This window comes from Vombatus ursinus, unplaced genomic scaffold (genome assembly GCF_900497805.2).
Source record: "Vombatus ursinus unplaced genomic scaffold, bare-nosed wombat genome assembly UNPS02015406.1, whole genome shotgun sequence".
Classification (NCBI taxonomy): Eukaryota; Metazoa; Chordata; class Mammalia; order Diprotodontia; family Vombatidae; genus Vombatus; species Vombatus ursinus.
The window spans coordinates 722618-746449 of record NW_020955184.1 but is presented as its reverse complement, the minus strand read 5'-3'; the positions used below and the strand labels follow the sequence as shown (position 1 = coordinate 746449).

Sequence of the window (23832 nt, the reverse complement as noted above, 5' to 3'; positions counted from 1 at the left end):
AACATTTGTAGATCTGACCAAAGTCTTTGATACTGTCAGTCATGAGGGCTTATGGAAAATTATGTCAAAATTTGGTTGCCCAGAGAAGTTCATCAGCATTGTATGTCAATTTCATGACGGCATGTTTGCCCAGGTTCTGGACAATGGACAGTGCTCTTGTGCTTTTGCAGTCACCAATGGAGTGAAACAAGGCTGTGTGCTTGCTCTCATGCTTTTTAGCTTGATGATTTCAGCCATGTTATTAAATGCTTTCAGTGAGGATGAACATGGCACCAAGGTCAGCTTACCACACTAATGGTAAATTCTTCAGCTTGAAAAGGCTACAAGCCAAGACCGAACTGGAGGGAGTGTTGGTACATGATTTTCTGTTTGCAAATGATTGTGCTCTCAATTCAGCCTCTGAAGCTGAGATGCAACAAAGTATGGGTCAGTTCTCTGCTGTTTGTGCTAATTTTACCCTAACAGTTAACGTCAAGGAAACACAGGTGCTCCATCAGCCACCACCACACCATCCATATATGGAACCATCAGTTACAGCAAATGGAGAAGTTTTGAATGCTGTGGATACGTTCACTTACCTTGGTAGTGTACTTTCCAGGGATGTACACATTGATAATGAAGTTGATGCACACATTGCCAGAGCTAGCCCAGTGTTTGGGAAGCTCCAAAGGAAAATATGGGCAAGAAGAGGTATTAGACTGACTGCCAAACTGAAGGTCTACATAACTGTTGTGCTGACCTCATTGATGTATGCCTTGGACAGTATACCAGCGCCATGCCAGGAAACTGAAGCTGAACTGAAACTGAATCATGTATGAAATAGAAGAATAATAATGAGCTAAATAATTGGAGAAGAATTCTTCATAGATAAGGTTAGTCAGGCAACAAGTATTTATTAAGTGCTTTTACTGCATGTCAAGCAGTATGCTAAGTGTTGGAGATACAAAGTAACGCAAAAACACTATGCCTGACCTCAAGGAGATCACATTCTAATGGAGAAGACAACATTCCAATTACTATGGAATATATAGTACATAGAGAGTACACAGAGAATATATACAGTGAAAATAGAATATAATCTGAGGGAACCCACTAGCTGTATGTGTATTGTGTGGAATGGACTAGGAATGGTCTACTGCAAAAAGGTGAGGTTTGAACCGATTTTGAAGGAGGCCAGGGAAGCCAAGAGGTGCGGATGGAGAACATTACAGGTAAGGAGTATAGCCAAGGAAAAAGGCATGGAATCAATAGATGAAGTATTCTGTTCAAGAACCAGCAAGAAGTTCATTGTCATGGTCCAAGTCATGGTGAAGTACATGGTAGAGAGGAAGGAAGAAAAGATTATAAAGATAGGAAAAGATAGAGAAAGGGCTAGCTTGTGGCTTTTAGAAGCCAAAAAGAGGATTTTTATATTTGATCCTTGAAGTAATAGGGAGTCATTTGAGTTTGTTAAGTAGGGATATAAAATGGACAAACCTGTAATTTAGGAAGATCACTGGCAGCTGAGTGGTGAATACGTTGAAATAAAGAGAGAAATGAGGCAGGAAGGCCAACCAGAAGGCTATTGCAATTGTCCAGTCTTGAAGTTATGAGAATCTGTCCCAGAGTGGTAACTGTGTGAATGGTGAGAGGGGATGTATATGAGACATGTTGAAAAGGTAGAAATGATAGGCTGTGACAACAGATTGGATATGTGGAGAGAATATAAGTGAGGAGTTGATGATGACACTGAAGTTGTGAGCCTAGGTTCCTGGGAAAATAGTGGAAACCTCAATGGTAAAGGAAAATTGAGAAGGAGGAAAGATAATGAGTTCTATTTTTGACATATTGATTTTGAAATGTCTATTGAATATATGGTTTGAGATGTCCAAAAGTCAGTTGGTGATGTGAGCCTGGAGCTCAGAAGGGAGGTTACCGTTAGATAGATGCATCTACATAGAGACGGTAGTTGAACCCATGGGAAGCTGATGAATTGCCAAGTAAGATAATAGAGAGGGAGAAGAAAGAAGTGGGCCCTAGAGAGATTCTTGGGGGAAACCCACAGTTAATGGGCATGTTCTAATGAGGAACCAACAAAGAAGACTGAGAAAGTGGTAAAACAAGTAGGAGGAAAAACAGAAGGAAGCAGTTTAGGTTTTACTAAGGATGGAGAGTCCAAGAGGAGAAGGTAATGGTGCCAAATGCTGCCTGTGCCAAAAAAAAGGATGAGGATTTTTAAAAGGCCATTAGATTGGGCAATTAAGAGATCATTGGCAGCTTTGTTGAGAGCAGTTTCATTGGAATGATGTGGGTCAGAAGTCTGATGGTAAAGAGTTAGGTGTAAGTCACATGGCTGCTCGAAGACCTTTAACAACTTTCTGTGGCATAATTATTTAGACTGGTATTTGATGTCCAAGTACAACCTTCATAAGAAAGTTCAGACTTTATGTTTTACCTTGTGAACTAAATGATAAACATCTTGTCCTCTTATTTATGGATACTGAACAAAATGATATTTAATTTGTTTTTAAAGTTTTTGTTAATTTTTTCACTGAAGTGATTGAATAATTGACTAAGATAAGTTGTCATTCAGGCACATTCTGCAAGAATCTTTCCCAGGAGTCCTTCTTCTCCCCTTCCCCCCCCCCCAATTCTTTTGCCTTCTTTCAGACATTACCTCCTATTTACACTGTATATGTCTTTTATATACATATTTGTTTGTGTGTTGTCTCTCTCAGTAGTATGTTAGCTCTTCAAGAGCAGCAGCTGATTTTTGCATTTCTTTGTTTCTATAGTGCTTAATACAGTTCCTGGCATATAGTAAGTACCTAAAAAATCTTTCTAAGTGACTGACAGGAGTGGAAATGAAGGCGCCAAATATAGATTGCTTTCTCAAGTTTAGCCACAGTGGGGAAGAAACATCTAAGTCGTAGTTAGCAGGGATGAATAAGGCATTTATTTATTTATTTATTTTTCATTTTCATCACTTACATAAGCTTTTGAGTTTTAAATTTTCTCCCCCTCCCTCCTCACCTCCCTCCCCAAAATGGCATGCAGTCTGATATAGGCTGTACGTATACATTCCTATTAAACATTTTCACATTAGTCATATTGTAAAGAAGAATTAGAACCAATAAGAAGAACCACAAGAAAGAAGAAACAAAACAAAACAGAAGGAAAAAAAAGAGCAAATAGTATGCTTCAATCTGCATTCAAATTCCATAGTTCTTTCTCTGGATGTGGATAGCATTTTCCATCATGAGACTTTTGGAGATGTCTTAGATCTTTGCATTGCTGAGAAGAGCTAAGTCTATCAAAATTAGTCATCACACAACATGGCTGTTACCATGTACAGTGTTCTCCTGGTTCTGCTCATTTCACTCGGCATCAGTCCATTCAAGTCTTTCCATGTTTTTCTGAAGTTCGCGTGCTTATCATTTCTTATAGCACAAGAGTATTCCATTATATTCATATACCACAACTTGTTCAGCCATTCCCCAATTGATGGGCAGCCCCTCAATTTCCAATTCTTTGCCACCACAGAAAGAGCTGCTGTAAATATTTTTGTACATGTGGGTCCTTTTCCCATTTTTATTATCTCTTTGGGATAAGGATTTTTTTTTAAAGGATGGGAGAGACCTAGGGTGTAATTGCAGGCAACAAAGAAAGATCCAATAGATAAAGACAGTTTGAGTTTATGTTATAGAGGGAACAATCTGTTGGATAAGACAGGAAAGGATAGCATCAATGGAGGAAGTTGAAGGGTTTGTCTGGTTAATGTGAGATGAGAAGGAAGAGAGAAGAGATAGCTTTTAGAGAATGACATCACTTTTTTCAAAAGACTAATATAATAAAAATGACAATACTACCTAAATTAATTTACAGATTCAGTTCCATGCCAATCAAACCACCAAAGGATTGTTTTATAGAACTTGACAAAATTATAACAAAATTCAGCTGGAGGAGCTAAAGGTCAAGAATCTCATGGAAAATAGTGAAAAAGGTGAGAAGGAAGGGGTTCTAAAAGTACTAGATCTCAAACTACACTGCAGTGCAGTTCAAAACAATTTGGTCCTGGTGAAAATACAATGAATGAAAAAGATAAGATACATAAGATTTATAAGTAACTGAAAGCATTAGTATGGTGTTTGAGAAACCCAAAATATAAACTCCTGAGGTAAGGACTCATTATTTGATAGAGACTGCTTTGAACATTGGAAGGTCTGAGATTAGCCTTAGATCACCATCTCACACCATAAATATAATAAGATCCAAATGGATACATAAGTGACCCTAGCTATAAAAAGACATATCATAAGCAGATTAGAGGAGAATGGAAAGCAATAGCTTTCACAACTATGGATAGGGATATTTATTAAATAAGGGTGGGAAATAATCACATGATATAAAATGGATTTTTATTACATACAATTGAAAAGTTTTGCATAAACAAAAGCAATGAAGTTAGAATTAGAAAGGAAACAATTAATTGTGAAAAATCTCTGTTGTACTTTCTCTCCTAAAGGTCTAATATCCAAAATATATAGGGAATTTATATTTTTATGTGCATATATGTGTATGCACACAAGAGCCATTCACCAATAAATGATCAAAGTATATGATCTCATGGGAAAAATTTAAGCTATCAATAACTTTATGAAACCATGCTCTAATCACCATTAATAAAGTAAATGGAAATTAAAATAATATTGAGGTTCTACTTCACTCTCATTGGATTGGCAAAAATGATGAACATTAAAAAGGAAAATTATGGTTGCTAATAATAATTATCATTTATGTAGCATTTTAAGATTTGCAAAGGGCTTTACAAATATTATCTCATTTTATCCTTACAACAACCCTGGGAGGTAGATGCTATTATTATCCCCTTTTTATAGATGAATAAACTAAGGCAGAGAGAGGTTAAATGACTTGCCCAGAGTCCAGCCCTGTGGAGATGCAGTCTGACAACTACTTTCGAAGATGCTGTAACCACAACTTAAGTCCGAAAAAGGAAAGTTATTGGCACTGTCAGATCATTCACCATCAAAAACTGACAGGACTTTATCAGTCCATTAAAGAAGAAGCTTTAGTATCTGCTTTGTCCCAGATGACCATGGGGCTTTTCCATCTGACATGCAGCTAAAACCTTCAATATGTGATATTTTACCCACTAGAATGTGTGCTCCTTTAGAGTGTGGGCTGTCTTACTTTTTTATTTGTATCATCACTTAGCATAGCACTTTGCATATAATAAGTACTTAAAAGTGCTTCATTAATTCATCCAATAATAGTTATTGCACTCTTTGTTGTAGCGAAACAAAGTGGTTGCCCATCAATTGGGAAATAGCTGAAAAAAACTATAGTATATGAATTATTATTATTGTGCCATAAGAAATAATGTTAAGGAAAGGATTCAGGGAAACCTGGGAAGTATGTATAAAAAAGTATGAATTCTTTTCCCCTTCTATTTTTTTCATTATCAAAATTTCATTTTCTTCCCTCTGACCAAAGTAGGGGGAGAGAGACAGACAAGACAGAGAGAGAGAGAGAAGATACAGACAGAACCATTGTATTACATAAACATTGTCAGGCTAAACATATGCTCATATTGGTATATGAACTAATACAGAATGAAATGAGGAGAACTAGAACTGTTCATATAGTGACCATAACATTGTAAAAAATAACTTTGAGAGATTTAAGAACTCTAATCAAAACAGTATGCCTCCTATCTCTTGATGGAGAGATAACAGACTGTATGTACCAGAATTAAACATACATTTTCAGATGTGAACAATACAACACAGATTTGTTTTTCTTGACTTGTTTATAAAAAAGGAAGACTTTAAGAAAAATAATAGTGATGCAAAAGAAGAAAAAAGTATCAATGAAACATTTAGAAACTACTTGGGAGAGAACAAAAGAAAGTTCAGAAGAAGACACAGACAAGCAAAGCAGTATTTTTACTGTCATCAGTCAATAAGTTTTTATTAAGAGCTTACTAAAGCCACAGTGTTAAGTACTAGAGATACAACAAACAGCAAAAACATAGACCCTGCCCTCAAAGAACTTACATTCTCACTGTGGAGACCACATGATAATAATTGAACTTTCAAGATATGTACAGTATAATGGAAAGTTGTTGTTGTTGTTATTGTTTGAATCCTTTGTTCTTGAAGAGGATCAGGACATCAGGAAGGTGATGCCATGACATGCAAATGAATTGAATTTAAGTGAGGGAGGGCTGTGCAAAATCATCAACCTCATTCTCTCCTTGAGAAGCCATCTGGTCCAGTGGCAAGATATAGATCAGGATTACTGTAATCTTAGAGGGAAGGCACTAGCAGTGGTTGGAGGAAGAAGGGGGATGGACTTGTGCAGAAGGTGAGAATTGAGCCTAAGGAAGCCAGGGAAGCCAGGAGGTAGAAGTAAGGAGGGAGAGTATTGTAAGCTTGGAATATAAAGGCATGAAGTCAGGATACTGGGTATCCTATGCAAGGAATTCAGAGTAATATGTAAAACAACTGGAAAGGTAGGAAAGAGATAGGTTAGGGAGGTCTTTTTAAAAGGTCAGAGGATTATATATTTAGTCCTAGAGCTAATAGTCATTGGAGTAAAGGGGGACACTGGGGCAGGGGCGGAGAGGACATGAACTTGCACTGTCAGAAAATCAGCCCGAGTGGAGGGTTGAATAGAGGGGGAGAGACAGGGCAAAGAGACTAATGCTATCACAATAGTCTGCCTTGAAGTGATGAGAGACTGCACCAAGGTGTCAGCTATGTGAATGAAGAAAGGATAATATGTATGAGAGATGCTGTAAAGGTAGAAATAACAAGACTTGACTACAGTTTGAATATTGAATGGTTTGGATATAAGGGATGAGTGAAAGGAATGGAGGATGATGTGAAGGTTGTTAGCATAGGTAGAGAGTGGTGCTCTCAGCAATAATTGTAAAGTTTAATTTTAATTTAATTTAATTTAAATTTAAATTTAATTTCATGTTCATTTTAATTTAAATTTAAAATTACAAGCTTTATGTAATTTTATATCTCAATAAATGCTTGTCAATTTAGATAGTGTATTCATAGTTTCATATACAGTCCTCTTTCTGCTCTTCTTTCTATAGAGATATGTTCATGTTTGTTAATAATTTTCTAGTACATGTTAAAAAATTTATAAATAAATCTGGCATAAGCAAGTTTAGGAAAGAGCTGTCTGTGATAGATGGAATAAAGGAGTAAAAAGAGTGCTGGATTTAGAGCTAGAAGATACAGAGTCAAGTCATGGTTCTACCACTCACTTGCTTTGTGACCTTGGCAAAGTCATAACGTCTCTGAGCGCCAGTTTCCTCAGATTGGCTTCATCTGTGGGATAATAAAATCTCATGATTAGTTACAGACCACTCTTCCATACTCAGGTCTAACACAATTCAGAAGTCATCTCATTCAGTTCAGAAAACTAACTTCACCAAAATGTTTCTTATCACACATTAGAGCATGAAAACCAATATACAGTAATACAGTAATGCCATTCAACGGCAAGCAACAAAAAAAGCTTTACGAAAAAGGGGCAGAGGCTGGCATGAGCATCTAGCAATCTGCCTATTGAAAACTCTCAAAACCTCTCTGTCCCAAATGGTACTTCAGTGTTGTAATAATGGGACCACATCTAAGTAGTCATCTGGCACTGTGAGCACTTAAGTTGTAGAACTTCTTCTACTGGGTAATGACCACTATTTCCATGTACTTTGGAACTCAGAGTCCGAATTGACAGTTAACTCCGAATCTTAAAGATTGCCTTTAAAGTCTGTATCTGAATCCCACTCAAGAATACAGCAAAAGGCAAAGCTAAAATTTGAAGTGAGATATTTTTCCAAAGAGGTATCTATCAAAGCAGCAGACCTGTTTTTGAGATGATGTCATTTAGTTTGTGTAAAATTGGAGCTACCTTTAGTTTGTAGTTATGTGTGAGCCTAGGTAAGAACAGCTTAAAAGCATCATCTGAAAAAAGTTAAGAATTTTATAAAACTGATTGTTTCAAGCCTCTAAAACATGGTAAGATTACTCTGTTAAAAATAAGTGTTTCCAAAAACCACTGAGAAATATTTAAGTTACTCATTCAGAGAATATATTTCTTAGAAATTTAGGTTAGGAAAATATTCCTTCAGAAGCAGCTATATAAGGCCACTATATTGCCCAAACCTAATCTAATCTGTGAAAAGATAAGAGTTCATAGTATTCATGCATCATTCTTTATATGGCATTGAAAAATCCATGAGGATTTTCATTTTATCCTTTTGTCATCAGAAGGTAGGCTTGAGTTATTCTGTTTGCCCTCTGCTGTGAATTGTTCTTCCAATTAGGCTAAAAAAATAACCTTCACCTATTAAACAATTGCCCACAATTGCTCGGGGAATTATAATTATGTTAATAAATGTGAATTTTTTAAAAGATTACATGTTAGAAATTAAAGGCATTGTTTCTTTTTTTAAAATAAATTCAATTGATATCTTTTTTTTTTTATACATTGCCTTCTCTATTACATTACCCTTCCTTAATCACCACCTAGAGCTATCCCTTATAACAGAGAATAAGAAAAAGAGAAAAATTCTGGAAGAGCTATTCACCTTTCATTCCTACTGTTTTCATAATTTCCCTCTATATTCTAGATTTTTTCCCCTTCCAAATGAATTTTGTTATACTTTTGTCTAATTTTGTAAAGAATCCTCTTTGTAGTTTGATTGATATGGCCCTAAATGCATAAATTAATTTAAATAGTATTGTCATTTTTGTTACACCATACTGGCATAACCTAGTCACAAGAAATGAATATCCATTTATTAATTTTTAAAATTTCTTGAATGAACATCTAGCAATGTAGGTTGTTATTATTTAGTTGTTTCCCTTGTATCTGACTCTTCATGATCCCTTTTGGGCTTTTCTTGGCAGAGATACTGGAGTAGTTTGCCATTTCTTTCTCCTGCTCATTTTACAAATGAAGAACTGAGGCAAACAGGGTTAAGTGATTTGCCCAGAGTTACACAGCTAGTTAGTGTCTGAGGCCAGATTTTAACTCAGGAAGATGAGTCTTCCTTACTCAAAGTCTAGCATTCTATCCACTGTGCCACTTAGCATGTTTAGCAAAACAGATATTCATTGGTAAATTGACATCCAGATATTTCATGTGTTTTGTAGCTATTTTAAGTGAGAATTCCCTTTCTCTTATTTTCTCCTGAATTTTATTATGCTGAAATGCTGTTGGGTTTTGTAGATTTATTTTTTAGCCTGAAACTTCACTGGAACTATTAATTATATCAATTTCTTTACTAATTCCTTAAGATTTTCTAAACAAACACAGTTGAGACCTCCCATTTTGAGTTCCCCAATATCAATTCCTCCTTTCTGCCATTTCTCTCATTCAATTGCATCCCCTCTTCTTGCTGAGAGAAGGTACAAGTTAACATCCCCTGAGTGGAGAGGAGTGTTACAAGGTGCACATATAGAGGAGTGTTACAAGGTGCACATATCTCTCCCATCCCCCAAAAGGGAGACTAAAGCAAAGGCTAGCAGAGGTGATGACAGCTTAAGGAAGAAGAAACCAGAGTTAAGGAAGACAAACCATCAGTGACTGTCCTGGGATTTTGAAATTGGATAGATATCAGAGCCTCAGCATGAGAGAAGCCCAAGGATTAATCAAGGGCCCCTTCAAGAGGGAGATAATTTGTACATTCACATATTTTTTGAGGCCCTACCATTTTGATGATCCCACGATGTTTGTGCATGTACCCCACTGCTGTAGGGAGGATCACCAGTCTCCTGTGAAACAAGAAAAAGAAGGGAGGATAACGAAGATGCCTAGGTTTCCCTTAGCCCTTTAAAGAAACCCAGGTCCCAAGCTATACCTCTTCTGTATTCTCCTCCCCACCCCTCATGACTCAGCTGTTTTTTTTTTTAATTGGTTTTCCTTAGTCCACTCTTGAGTTTAGGTGGAGTGGACCAGTACTGGGAGGCAGAGGGTCTTTTAGGCCAGCTGTAGCTCTATCCTTTTTCACCACCATCCAGGCCTTGGGATGAACTAGCTCCAGGTGCTCTCCATTGAGTTGTATCTTCTATATAGCTCACATGTCTTAAAGAGATTAAATGGATTGAAAAAAAAAATAAATGTTAGCTATTATTACAAAGCATCCTGGCCTTTGCTGTTTGGTAGGACTCTTTCTGCTGCAGGTTCTGTAGCAGACATTCTTATGCCCTATGGAGAGGTTGGAGCATTACTGAGTGGGTACTAAAAACAGTGTAGCAATGATAAACATACCCTCCTGTTCTTCACTGTCCTCCACCTCCATTCTCTCCATTTATGCACCCTTGTACTCTGCAATTTTGAGTCACAAAATAACATTGATTCACCTGTAAGTGGATAATGGGACAGTCCATACTATTTTAGTTTTGCTTTTCTACTGTTACTTCTTCCATTTCTTTAAATTCTGCTTATTATCCTCTTGTTTGCTATTGATGCATCTATTGATGATCTCTCTTTGTTTTGTTTTTTTATTCCATAGATAGGTCTTTCTCTTTATTTCTCTTTCTATAAACATTCTTTACAAACAAGATAATTTATTTTATTACTTATTTTTTGTTGGGAATTATACTTTTATATAATATATTTATATAATATAATTGCTAGGTAATTATACCTTTCTTGTGTTTTGCTGTTTGGGGTGTTTTAAAATTGATTTTTTTTACCTACATCTACTTTTTTTTACAGGAATGCCTTATACCTCTCTTTTGATGAATATCCATCTTTTATAACTAAGGATCATCTCAGGTTTTCACAGTTTGTCATTTAGGGTTGCATCTTCAGCTCCTTTGCTTTTCAGGATATATTTCTGTAGATTCCAGTGAGTACCAAATAGCTTTGTGTTGCTTGAATTCCCTTTCCTTTACATTCAGTCTTTCTCCCAGCTGCTCACAAAATTTCTGTTTCCCATTGGAATTGTTCAGTTTAACCACCCTGTGTCTTGATATTTTCTTCATAATTTTATGAGGATGATGGGTGGGGGTAGGATGGAAGAAATCTGTGAATTCTTTTATTGGTGCATTGTTTACTTTATTCAGAAGTTTAGAGCAGTTTTCTTGGCTTATTTCATAAATTATAGTATTGAGGCTTTGTTTTTTAATTTGTCAAGTTCTTGGAGTTCTATTATCCTTAAGTTATCTCTATGTACCCTTTCTTCAAGGCTTTGGCTTGCATAGAGAACATTTGAGTACTCAACTTTCAATTCTCATTGCCTCTTGTTTCATTTTTGTCAAGTTTTCCTTTAATTCAGTATTTTTGTTTTCCAAATCTGTTATTTTTTCTTTTTCCTTCTTTGAAGAAGCTTGACACTGTGGATTCAGTTTTTTTCCTAACATGCTAATTCAGTCATTTTTTTCTGCTTTGATAGATATAATTTTGACATTTATTCATTTCTCATTTCTTCTATAAATTACAATTCTCTTCTAAACATTCTGGAATTTCTTCTTGTTGTCTCATTCTTTCTTGAGATTCCACAGGAAGGGCAGAGGGAAAGAGTGAAGGGGAGGGAATAAGCATTTTAACATATAGCGCCAGGGGCAGCTATATGGTCCAGTGGATAGAGTGCTGAACCTGGAGTCAGGAAAACCTGAGTTCAAATCTGGCCTCAGACACTTACTAGCTCTGTGACCCTGGGCAAGTCACTTAACCATATTTGTCTCAGTTTCCTCGTCTTTAAGATGAGCTGCAGAAGGAAATGACAAACCACTCCTGTATCTTTGCAAGAAAACCCCAAAAGGGGTCATGAAGAGTCACACATGACTGGAAATAACTATATAATAACAACAACACTATGTGCCAGGCATTGTGCTAAAGCACATAGCAACCCTGCAAGGTAGGTGCTATCATTACCCCCTGTTTATGGTTGAGGAAACTGAGGCAAACAGAGTTAAGTGAATTGCCCAGGGTGACTTAGCCCAGGGTTAAATAGCTAGTAAATGGCTGGGGCTGGATTTTAATTCAGGTCTTCCTGACTCTAGGCCCAGCACTCTATCCACTATGCCTCTAACTTCCTCTGTTCTATCAGAAATCAGTTCACTTTCTCTTGTCTTGTAATATTTATTGAGAGACCTTTATAATCTCTTTGAGTGTTGAGTACTCATACTTCCTTCTGGTTTTAAGTTCTTCTCTGGTAGGGTGTGCGTGTGTGCGTGCATGTGTGTGTATGTGTGTGTTCATGGCACTCTAGTTTCTTTTTAATTAATTAATTTTAGTTTTCAACATTCACTTCCATAAGCTTTTGAGTTTTAAATTTTGTTCCTTCCCTCCTCACCTCCCTCCCCAAGACAGTGCACAATCTGATATAGGCTGTACATGTACATATACATTCCATTAAACATATTTTCACATTTGTCATGTTATAAAGCAGAATTAGAACCAGTAGGAGGAACCACAAGAAAGAAGAAACAAAACAGAAGAAAAAAAAAAAGAACAAATAGTATGCTTCAATCTGCATTCAAACTCCATAGTTCTTTCTCTGGATATGGATAACATTTTCCATCATGAGACTTTTGGAGATGTCTTAGATTCAGTGCATTGCTGAGAAGAGCTAAGTCTATCAAAGTTACTCATCACACAACATAGCTGTTACTGTGTACAGTGTTCTCCTGGTTCTGCTCATTTCACTCAGTATCAGTCCATACGAGTCTTTCTAGGTTTTTCTGAAGTCTGCTTGTGTGGCATTCTAGGGTTTCATTGTCTTTTTCCTCTTGAAATCTTTGGTGTTACTTTTTTTTCTTATGTTCCCCCATCACTCACTTTCTTCTTCCTCTTTGTTCTTGGATCTAAACGTGTTGCTGGACTGCAAAGCTGCCTTAGCCTCCTCCTACTTGGGGGATCCATGTTTTGCCACCTCCAGTCCCTATTGGAAGCATCTTCTCAGGAGACAGAACTAACCCCATCTGGATTTCAATCTTTTTTTATTCACATGTGGCATAGCCACGAACATTGATCCTATATCCCATTTCTTCCTTTAGCTTTCATTCTTTCCTTTTCTGGTGGGTTTAATCAATATCTGCCCTTTTTTCAGGACTGGGGAAGGGTGGATAGGGTGCTCCAGAATAAGTCTATGCAAGAAATGTGGGCCTAAGGACCAACCCAGTAATAAGGCAGCATGCATTCCCTGCCATTTGACTGAACAGAATTAGTGTATGTCTTGTGGGTTGTTAGTGACAGGGAATGTGTTAGAACATCAGAATCTGCAGCAGAAGAGGATCCAGCGTGGATCTCAGGCACAAGCTCATAGGTCAGTTTTTGCTGATTTATGTGTCCTATATCATAAAGGCTGATGGGGAAAGGATACTGAGTAACTTAATGATTAATATTTTTCAATATTGCATGGCAAAGCTTTTATATTGTTAGGGGTTTCTCTCTTTTTTTTTTGTCCTGTGTATTCAACTGTAATTCTATATCAGGCTCATAATTCCTCTTTGAGGGACTAGTCAGAGAGTGGGTTCACAGTTAGTGGTGACTCAGGAAAAAAAAATCTAGTCTGCCATCTTGTTGGTCACATGACCTAAAATCAAGATATTATTTCTTATTCCCGTTGCTGCTAAATTTTATAGATTCTCTAGAATACAGAAGTCTACAAATATTGTTGATCCAGTGCCATATTCTGTGTCCTCAGGAAATGATGAACTGGTTTCTTCCAAGTGCCAGAATTACCTCTTCTAGTTCACTGTTATACTCTACTACCCTGAAAGAGTTAATGAGCTTCCCTAAGCATCTAACTTACTACCATGGAGGGATTTAGCCACTGGGGAGAACAGGACCCATTAATCCTTAATATAAAAGCTTTAATACATAAAAGAAAGATATGTATAATTTAATTTCAATTCTGCTGCAGTGCTTGAAAAGTATTAGCTGTGGAGTACATGGATATTAAAGATAAGAAATTACATTGCCAGTGTCATGGAAATCAGAATTCAAATATAAAAGGAATTTGGTCAGAACTGCTATTTTCTCTGTACATCCGTTGTTCTAGGTCTTTCACACAGGAAATATGTGTGTTTGAAATAGGCACTTTTGTGTAAACTTAATGAAATCCCAAACTCAGAAACTCCTTTTTTTTTCAGCATTTGTGATTTTAGGCCTTTTGTTTGATAGTTATTTTCCATTTTGGCAATGTTATCTCAGGGGTAATTTTTAAATAAAATCTATCCGAATGGTTTGCTTCAAACTTTGATAGTCACTAATTTCACTGATGTAAAGGAAAGATTGCAACCCATCTACACCTTCCCATCATCATTATTATTTTTATTCATATCGTCACATAAATCGTCTATACTGGGTTATTTGGTCCTTTGGGTGACAATATAACCCTAATTCTTCAAAGACTAGTATTCCATCACTGGAAAATTTCTAGTATTAAGAAAATGAGTTTTTCAGGTTCTACTATAACACCTCATCCCAGTGTTGAGTTATTCTTGAGTTCTTGAGCTCTGGCAAGTTCTGTCAGGTTAGAAAGATATTCAGAACAGTGCCAACAACAGACTGTATCTGCTCCTCAGAGACAAACCTTAGCCAAATATGGAAAGAGTTATCACCAATAGGGCTCCAAATCTTTTGCTATGGCAATGCTAAGTATGCATTGTAAACCCTCAAGCTCAGGTGACTGTACATAGATTTGTATTACTTGTCAAATTCCTCACGTTAGAAAAATGAAGCTTTGTTGTTCATAGAAAAAATTCAGTGGTCTATCTAAACAAATATCCAATAATAAGTGCATACAACTTAAAGCTATGAACGGGGTGATGAATGGGTCAAAGGGTAAGACCATGAAGAAGATTATGCTTCAGACTTATGTTCACTGCATCTCTTGAGGCCAGGGACTAACTATTCAATAGGATAAAAAGTTTTAGTAATAAAGGAACAATTGGTGACTTTAGGGGAATATTTAAGATGTAAATTCTTTGTCATTTCCAGTTATTTTTAATCAAGGATAATAAATAAAGAATTAATAAATAATAAATTTTTAAGAAATTAATCTACTTTGATTTGTGACTGAGAATCCTGCCCCCCCCAGCACAAAATGATATCTTACAGAAAAAAGACCCTAAAAAAGAGGAGCCTCACTTTTAATGGCTACAGAGAAGGAAAATCTTTCTGATAAGATTCCTCCCCACTTTCATTTACCAAACATCAGGAAGTTCTATTCACTGTGGAAACAGAAGAGTTCACTGCATGCCTGGCAAGGAGCCAAGGGGTATGCCTACCCCTGCAGGAGACGATTCTGTCTAACAAAGGTATATACTCTATAATCACTTCAAGTGGATTGGAGAATACACTGTCAAGGTAGATATGCTTAACTACATTTTAAAAAGACATATGTGTGTATGTGTGTGTGTGTGTGTATCAGACTTCTAATCTTTAATAGAAAAGTGGTTAAGGGATATAAAGATGGTAAATTTGTTTCCCTCTGCCATCATAAGAACCTTCACTTATAACAGAAAAAAAGATTAAAAAAAAAAAAACTTAAGACCACATCAGCCAGGTCCAACATTATATGTAGCATTTCCCGTCCATAGTCTCCTTCCTCTGCAAAGAAGAGAAGGAGTTTTCTCTTATCTCTTCTTTGGGCCAAACTTTCTCATTAAATGTTCTTAGTATTTAGTTTCATTTGTTTGGTTCATATTGTTCTTTCCATTTACATTGTTTTAGTCATTGTGTATAGTCTTTTCCTGGTTCTGCTTACTTCACTTTGTATCTGTTCATATACGTATGTGTACATATCAAATTCATCATTTCAGTAATATTACTTCATCACATTCATGTACCACATTTTAGTTAGCCATTCTCCAATCAATGGCCATATGTTTTGCTTCCAGTTCCTTGCTACTTAAAAATTGCTGCTGTAAATATTCTTATGTTTATGACATGTTCCTTTTTATTATTGCCTTCATCAGGGACATATGTTTAATAGTGATATTTCTGGGTCATAAAGAATGGACATTTTAGTCACTTTCTTAGCATAATTCCAAATAATTTTTCAGAATGGTTACTTCAATTCACAACTCCACCAATATTGTATTAGTTACAATGTTGATTATCCATTTCAGATGCTTACCAGAGATATTTTGAAATATTTGATGCAAAGATTTTCCCTAATCAAAAGCTTCCCTTCTTATCTTTGTTGCATTGATTTTGTTTGTGCAAGTTTTTTTTTTTAATTTCATGTGATCAAATGATCCATTTGATCTTTGTGATTGCCTTTATAGTTTATTTGATTAGGAATCCTCCCCAGATCATAGTTATGAAAAGTACCTAATCTAGTTATCTTCTAATATTTTATTGTATGATTTAAAATACTTAGGTCATATATCAATTTCAAGTTTATTATGGCATATGGTATAAGTTATTGGTCTACACTTTAAAGCTAGTTTCTGTCCAACTGGTTTCTAATTTTCCCAGAGATTGCTTGTCCAACAGGAAGTGGCTGTATTTTTTAAAATAGAAACTTTACATTATTAATAATCATTTTAAAAAATGCTCAATCTCACTAGTGCTTGAAATGTTACAAATTAAAGGAACTTTGAGGTATCATTTCAAACATCATTTTGCAAAAATAACTAAAAGTAATAAAATTTGGTTATGGTGAGGTTGTAGAGCAGTGCTGTTAAGAATCCCTGTGGTACACATGTTAACTTAGAAAAACAGATATTAACATTATATTCTGTTTTTTTTTTATTTATTTTGTTAAATCTCTCAATTACATTTTAATATGGTTTGACTTTTCCCCCAGGCCATATGTTTGATAATTCTGTTGTAGAGAAAAAGGCATACTCATTCATTGCTGATGGAATTGACAACATAAAATGCTAAAAGGAAAAAATACCCTTGATCTAACAATCTGTTTTTGAGAATGTCTCCTGAAAGTGTTAAGAAAAAAAAAATAAGATTATATAAGCAACTAGCAGATATGTAGCAAATAAACATCATTCCCTAGTAGATAAGTTGTTAAAGGATATGAACAACACCTCTAAAGAACTGAAAATTGTTTTTAAAAAAACTATGTTAAAGAATGTTCCAAATAACCCATAATAATAGAAATACAAATCAAAATAATACTGAGCCTTCGTCTCACACCCTGCTGAGAATAGTCGATGCTGGAGGAGTTGTAAGAAGATATGCACAATAGTACATTATTGGAGAAGCTGTAAATTGGTATAGTTGTTTTGGAAACACAATTTGGAATTATACAAATAAAGTGGCTAAAAATGTCCAAACACTAATATTCCACTATTAGGCTAATACCCCAAGGAGATCACTTGATGTATACCCCATGTACACCAAATACAGCAGCACATATTTTGTGAGCAAAGAATTGAAACAAAGTAGATGCCCATCAATTGGGAAATGGATTAACAAATCATGGTATGTGAATTTAATGGGGTACAATTGTTAATATGATGAATACAGAGAAAAGAAAGATCTACACAAACTGATTCAGAGCGGAATAAGCAGAACCAAGAAAACAATATACACAACTACAACAATGTAAAAAGAAAGAAGAACTACAAACAAAAGTAAAGCTTGCAAAATTACAAAGAGCAAGCCTGACTATAAAGTAGAAGTTTGAGAAGACACCTTCATACAACTCTTTTGAAGGGTTGAGAGGTCAATGACAGTGATACATTGCTTATATTTTCAGACTTTTTTAATGAATTGATTAATTTTGCTGATTTTTTTTCTTTTTTTTTCATTTTTTTCCTTTAAAAGTATTCTTTGTTATGGGGGATGGCTAAATGGGAGGGGGAAAGGAGAGAAATACTAGGAGAAATTAGGGTAGTATAAAATCTATAAAATTATTTTTAAAAATAAAAGATCTATATCTTCAAAGTTTTTAATAGCATAATTATATGTGATTATAAAAAGTTAAAAGCAACCTAAATATCCAACAATATTTGATAGTTAAATTGTGGTATATTAATGTAACAAACTAATATTATTCAATTAACATTAATAAATATAAAGAATATAAAAAATTTGAAAATATCTATTATGCAAAGTAAAAAAAGATACACACTAATTATGAGTGAATGAGAAAGTCAATCAATAAGCATTTATTAAGTGCCCTCTATATACTAGTCACTGTGCTAAGCACTGGGAATACAAAGAAAAGCAAAAGACAGTCTCTGTCCTTCAGGAGCTCACAATCTAATGGGAAACATGACAAACAAACAACTAAGTATAAACAAGATATATACAGGATAAATAGGAAATAATTTACAGAGGAAAGGCATTAGAATTAAGGGGGATTAGGAAAGGCTTCCTGAAGAAGGTGGGATTTTAGTTGGGCCTTGAAGCCAGGGAAGCAAGGCGGTAGAGAAGAGACAGGAAAGCATTCCAGGCATAGGAGACAGAGAAAATGCCTGGAAGCTGAGATGGAGTGTCTTGTTCATGAAACAAAAGAGGCCAGTGTCACTGCATCCAAGAGCCCATTGGTAGTGTATGTAAGGTATTAGAAGCCTGGAAAACTAGGAGAGGTGAGGTTGTTACGGAGGGCTTTGAACACCAAATAGAGGATTTTGTATTAGATCCTGGAGGTGATAAGAAGCTACTGGAGTTTATTGAGTAGCGGTTGACATAGTCAGATCTTCACTTTGGTGGCTGAGCAGAATATGGACTGGAGTGGGAATAGACCTGAGGCAGACTGTCCAGTCATGAAGTGATGAAGGCCTGCAACTAGGGTGGTGGCAGTGTAAGAGCAAAGAAGGGTTAGAATGAATGGACAAGGAATGGTTTATCTGCATTTTATTAACGACTTGATCTCAAGTTCCTTCCTGTTCTAGTCTGATTCTGTGAAAAGTATGGCTGTTGGTTTTAAGTTACTTTACCTTAAACTTATCCTTAAATTTGAGTAATGATCTATAAATCTCATTATTTTCATGTCCCAATGTATTTGGCTTCCTCTTTAAGACTGTGCTAGAAGAACAACATTAAAGGTAAAGATTATGGAGTAGGAGGAGCAGCGCAGATCATTACAGCTAACTATTCCGGCGAAGCTTGAGGAAAAAACACTAGGCCAAGTATTAATCAAGAAATCCACAGATAAACTGGAGTGAGTGCCTTTTTCCAGGCATAGACAGCACAGGGAGACAGTTAGAAGCCTGCAGGTACCGGGGAGGGCATCCCACCAGAAAGAACTATTCATAGTTTAGACCAGAGATAAACCTGCAGTTCTGTCTCTGCAGAGCTTTCTAACCCAGGAACTGGAGCTAGCAGCTATCTACTAAAGCTTTGACTAAGTGCCACCCTGCAGCTGTGTTATCCAGACCCCAAATTGGAGTTAGGAACTGTAAAGCTCTGAGTAGAAGGGCAGTGTTTAGGGCACTGAAAGTTTGCAGCAACCTGGCCTTAGCTGCTCCTGAAATCCTTGAAGAACATAGTTTTCAATACCTGAAGGAAGCAGTGACAAGACTCCAGATAATACATATCAGAACCAAATAAGGTCAACCATTCCCTCCAGGAGTACACAGAGTCTGGCCCTAAGACAGAATCACACTTCAGGAAATAAGGCTGTGAAAATGAGTAAACAAAAGACGGTATTGACCGTTAGATCAATGTATAACTAGAAAAGGACACGGACTGGTCATGTAAATCACAGTGAGACATAATAAAAAGGATAGTATGCCTCCTCTGCTAGTATCTACGTAAAGTCAAAAAAATCTCAAGAAAGGCCCACAGTATGTTGGGTAGAGGATGTAAGGAACGACACGAATAAGAGTTGATCATGATAAGAAGGCATGGATAAGTTATTGTTTGCCCCACTGGAGGAAGTATCCATATTGATAAGATGACAGTGGCAATATAAGTTAATTTTCTGTGCCTATTTTCCTACCTTTAAAATAGGGGTTATTACTTTCTCTCTCATTGAAGTAATTGTGGAGATCATAGTAAGATAATTTATAAAAAACTTAGAGCCTTTTGGAAGGAGCTATATAATTTTTTTCTTTTAGGTAATTGGGGTTAAATGATTTGCCCACGGTCACATAGCTAGTAAGTGTTTGAGGCTGGATTTGAACTCAGGTCCTCCTGACTCCAGGGCCAGTGCTCTATCCACTGTGCCACCTAGCTGCCCCGGGAGCTGTATCATTTTTTAAAAAGTATTGTTGATTTGTTTAATCAAAATGGCCTAGAAGGCTGATCATGTAAGCTACTTGGATAGACAGTAGATGTATGAGTCACAGCTACTTAGCTTCCTGTTGGTGCATCCCATGTTTGCCTGGGTCTCTTCCATCCCTTACAGGGATAGTAGCTTAATTGTGTTTCAAGAGTCACTGGGGTTTTATGAAGCTAAGTAACTGACATTTTTCTCATTTCTGAGATCAGATTTTCACAAATCATTCAACCAGGATAAATTGAGAATGTTGTTGTTCTGGTAGTTGTTGAAATACCAGACGCTGCAAAACATGATACACAAGTACCTTTTACGAACCCCTCATCTCAGCAAGATTATTCTAAAGAGAAAGGTGTTATAATCATTAAGAAGGAGCCCAAGACAATATGGCTCAATCTGAAAGATGTGACAGAGGAGGCATAATCTAGTCAAACTTCCTTAATTAATTAAGACTCTACTGATTCTGAATTTGTAATAATTGACCAGTACTTTTACTCAATGATAGAAGGATTTGTTGAGGCATGTTAATCATGTACATAATGTCATGGCAGAATATATTTAACCTATTTAAAAGAACAAACTGTTTTTAGGCACTTTAATATGTTGTATGGAGTGCTATTATGTGTCATATAACTAATAAAGCAGACCTAGTAGGATCTCTATTTGAAAACATTTTATTAGCAATTTCTTTGAGAAATAGTAAAAATAACAGAACAGAATATTAAAGTATTCAGACCTCACTCATTCATATTGCTCCCCACCTTGTCTCTCAATCAGCTCTAATTAGTGAGGCTTTGGTTTCTATTGTAAGATGTTTACAGTAATGTGGGTGCTAATATCCAAAGTGTATACCTTCTGATATATAAAGGCAAAGCATTGGATTTATCTCTATGGGAAATCTAACTAATGCTTCCTAATCTGTGAATATAATGAATTTTCCAATGAATCTCCTGGCTGCTGCTGCTATGTTTGCCATTTGTTGAAGGCTACTTTGATAATTTTAAGGTTACTTGTATGATACTTATCATGCATATCAAAAAATAGCACTGTGCTTTTCTTTGAGATTATCATTATGTTCTTCAAAGCAAAGACTTTTGCTGCTTAGAGTTTAGTCATTTTATTTGGCATAACAAAGCCTGTAAAATAAATTGCTTGATTAACTTTGAGTTAATTTTCAGGGTTATAAGCAATTGACTAGATTCACTCTCCCCAAAAAAATCCACACGATCTAATCCAACATACATGGCACAGAGAATACCTTCATTCCTTCAGTGTCTAGCTTTGTGCTATGTGTTTATTTGTGAAAGAGCCTCCATGCATGGATCCAGTAAAAAGGAGACAAACCATGGAGCAAACTGGAATGTGTTGCAAAGAAAGTCCTTGATGGGGGAGAAATGAGGGTAAATGAAAACTTCTGGGCAGATTTTGCACTTTTAAAGAAAGATTTCTCTGTGTAACATCAAAAGGGATTTTGGGTCTAGGTGTTATGCTTTTAGCAAAGAACCACTCTCTCCCAAAGAAGAAATCTAATTAATAGCCTAATTCTGTAGTCTTTTTGTCAAGCAAAACTCCCATTGAGTACACAAGAGCATGATTGCTTTCCCAATGAGTTACCTAAATAACTGCTAAAGAGTGATGTCATAAACTGACTACATCTTTTGTTTTTGTTGACTATAAAGTGTAGGAGCATGTGTATGATTCCTAGCTGTTTGGCAGCAGTTTGGAATAAAAATGTTTTATTTACTCTGGGAATTATAACTGTATTACTTGAAAATCATTTTATACAATCTGCACATTGACAGGACTAAAGATTATGGAACTGGATTCTTTGCACTCCCAGTCACACCAATACACTCATTCTGATTATTAAATGATCCATTGCCATCACTATCTATAAATGAAGAAAAGTTAAATATATTATAGCAATTGAACTGCTGGGTAATATTCTAAGCACAAAGGATCTTGGGAGCTAAGTGACAGGTGTAAGATTTCCAATGTTTCCATGGGTGCTAAAATGAACACTTGTCTTAAAAGTATACAGTATATATGCTACAGTATAGCCAAAACTCTAGTGAGGGAGCAGTCAACATTTAATATATTATTGTTAAAAATGAGTCATTTGCAAATTGTATTCCTGCATAGCCACTTATGTTATAATTTATCTCTAAGCTGCCTTGGAAATCTTTGATATTTCATGAGATAGAGTCAGAATTTAACTACTTCTGCTTTCATCTAGGCTATCAGTTAAAGTTTTTCTCAAGTTGTTGGCATTCTGTACCCGTGTGTTTCTCTTACAATAATGCTTTGTTTCTTGATGTGACCACCAGGACAGCCTGGCCCAGTGCAAACACTGGCCCTTTCAGCCAGTACATTCCTAACACTAATTCCCTTTTTCTCCCCTCATTCCCCTCCCCCCATTCCAGGTTGGAAAGGTTGGTGGATGTCCTGAGGAAGAAGGTTGGAGCAGGGACCATTAGGACGGTGATCTGATTGAAAGCTTCAGTCTGGGGAAGCAATCACATCTGGTGACCAGGCTGCTTCATTCAACGCTGTGTAAACACTAAAGCCTTCACTTAACAAATAGTTGTTAGAAGTGGGACACTTCAACGACATACCAAGCTGAGATAAAATCAAATCACAAATGTTTAACCACTTTGCTGCTGAGTTTGGGTTATTTATCCAAATGTATTAACCACAGACTTTTACCAATGGGTGGCTAAAGGTTTAGAGCATACTTTGGAACTACTTCTTTTGTCCCAATTTCTTTTAAGGTGTTTCTATACTGAGGAACCAACACAGAAACATGGTGCAGCTGAGCTGGACACGTCTTCCCATACTGCCTGCTTTAGAATCAAAACTTAGCAAGGCAAATATTGTACAAATCTAAATCCACTATGTTAGGTCAAGATTTCAAATACCTGCATATTTTAATATTGAATATGTTTCTGAATCAATGAAAAAAGTGCAGATTTAAGAAGAAGCTATGATTACTGTGTAGACATAAGAATACAGTCTTTTCTCAGTGCTTACACATAACCTTTGATAACATTAAAGGGAATTAAGTATATGCACCAAGAGGCAGTTGTGCAAAAGATGCCTTATAAAGAGTTCTATCACTGAGGTCACATTCATGAAGGAATGATGTTTTAGTCACACACTTGCACAGAAATGTGGTATGAGGTCTTAAGAACATGATTGAGGATTATCTTATTTTTAATGTGCCTTTACAGGGTTGTGTATTGTCACTACTGTTATTATTAAAAATGGCAATAGATAACAATGACTTGGTTAAAAAAAGATATATATATATGTATAAAGGGAAAAAAATCTCTGCTGTATTTGTTATCTTTCTCATGTAAATTAGCATGCATCTTCATGGACTGGGCTTAAAATACACTAGACCATGGAATGTGATAGGTAATCTTTTATTAATTTTAACTAGATTTTCTTTGTATTTGGCAGGAAGAATGAGAAATATTTAATAAAACCATGAATTTGCAAAGTTAGTATTACCTATTATTGCTCTTAAAGAAGAAGAAAATAATAATAATAGTGCATGTTTGTGTAGTGCTTGATATTCTACAAATTGATTTGCATACATTATCTCTTTCAGTTCTTGAAACTGATAATCTGGTTGTGAGAAAATAGCAGTAGCTTCACGT

At 35.9% G+C, this 23832-nt stretch overlaps 1 protein-coding gene across 2 annotated transcripts in view; it reads left to right on the top strand.

The window, feature by feature from the left end:
• MIPOL1 (mirror-image polydactyly 1) overlaps nucleotides 1–23624 on the top strand; it is a 476051-nt gene extending 452427 nt beyond the window's left edge. For both annotated transcript variants that reach the window (XM_027847439.1, XM_027847437.1), the window contains one exon: nucleotides 22594–23624. In XM_027847439.1, the coding sequence (XP_027703240.1) occupies nucleotides 22594–22660 (67 nt within the window). In that variant the 3' untranslated portion in view covers nucleotides 22661–23624. The remainder of the gene's footprint in view (nucleotides 1–22593) is intronic.
• The last annotated feature ends 208 nt before the right edge of the window (nucleotides 23625–23832 follow it).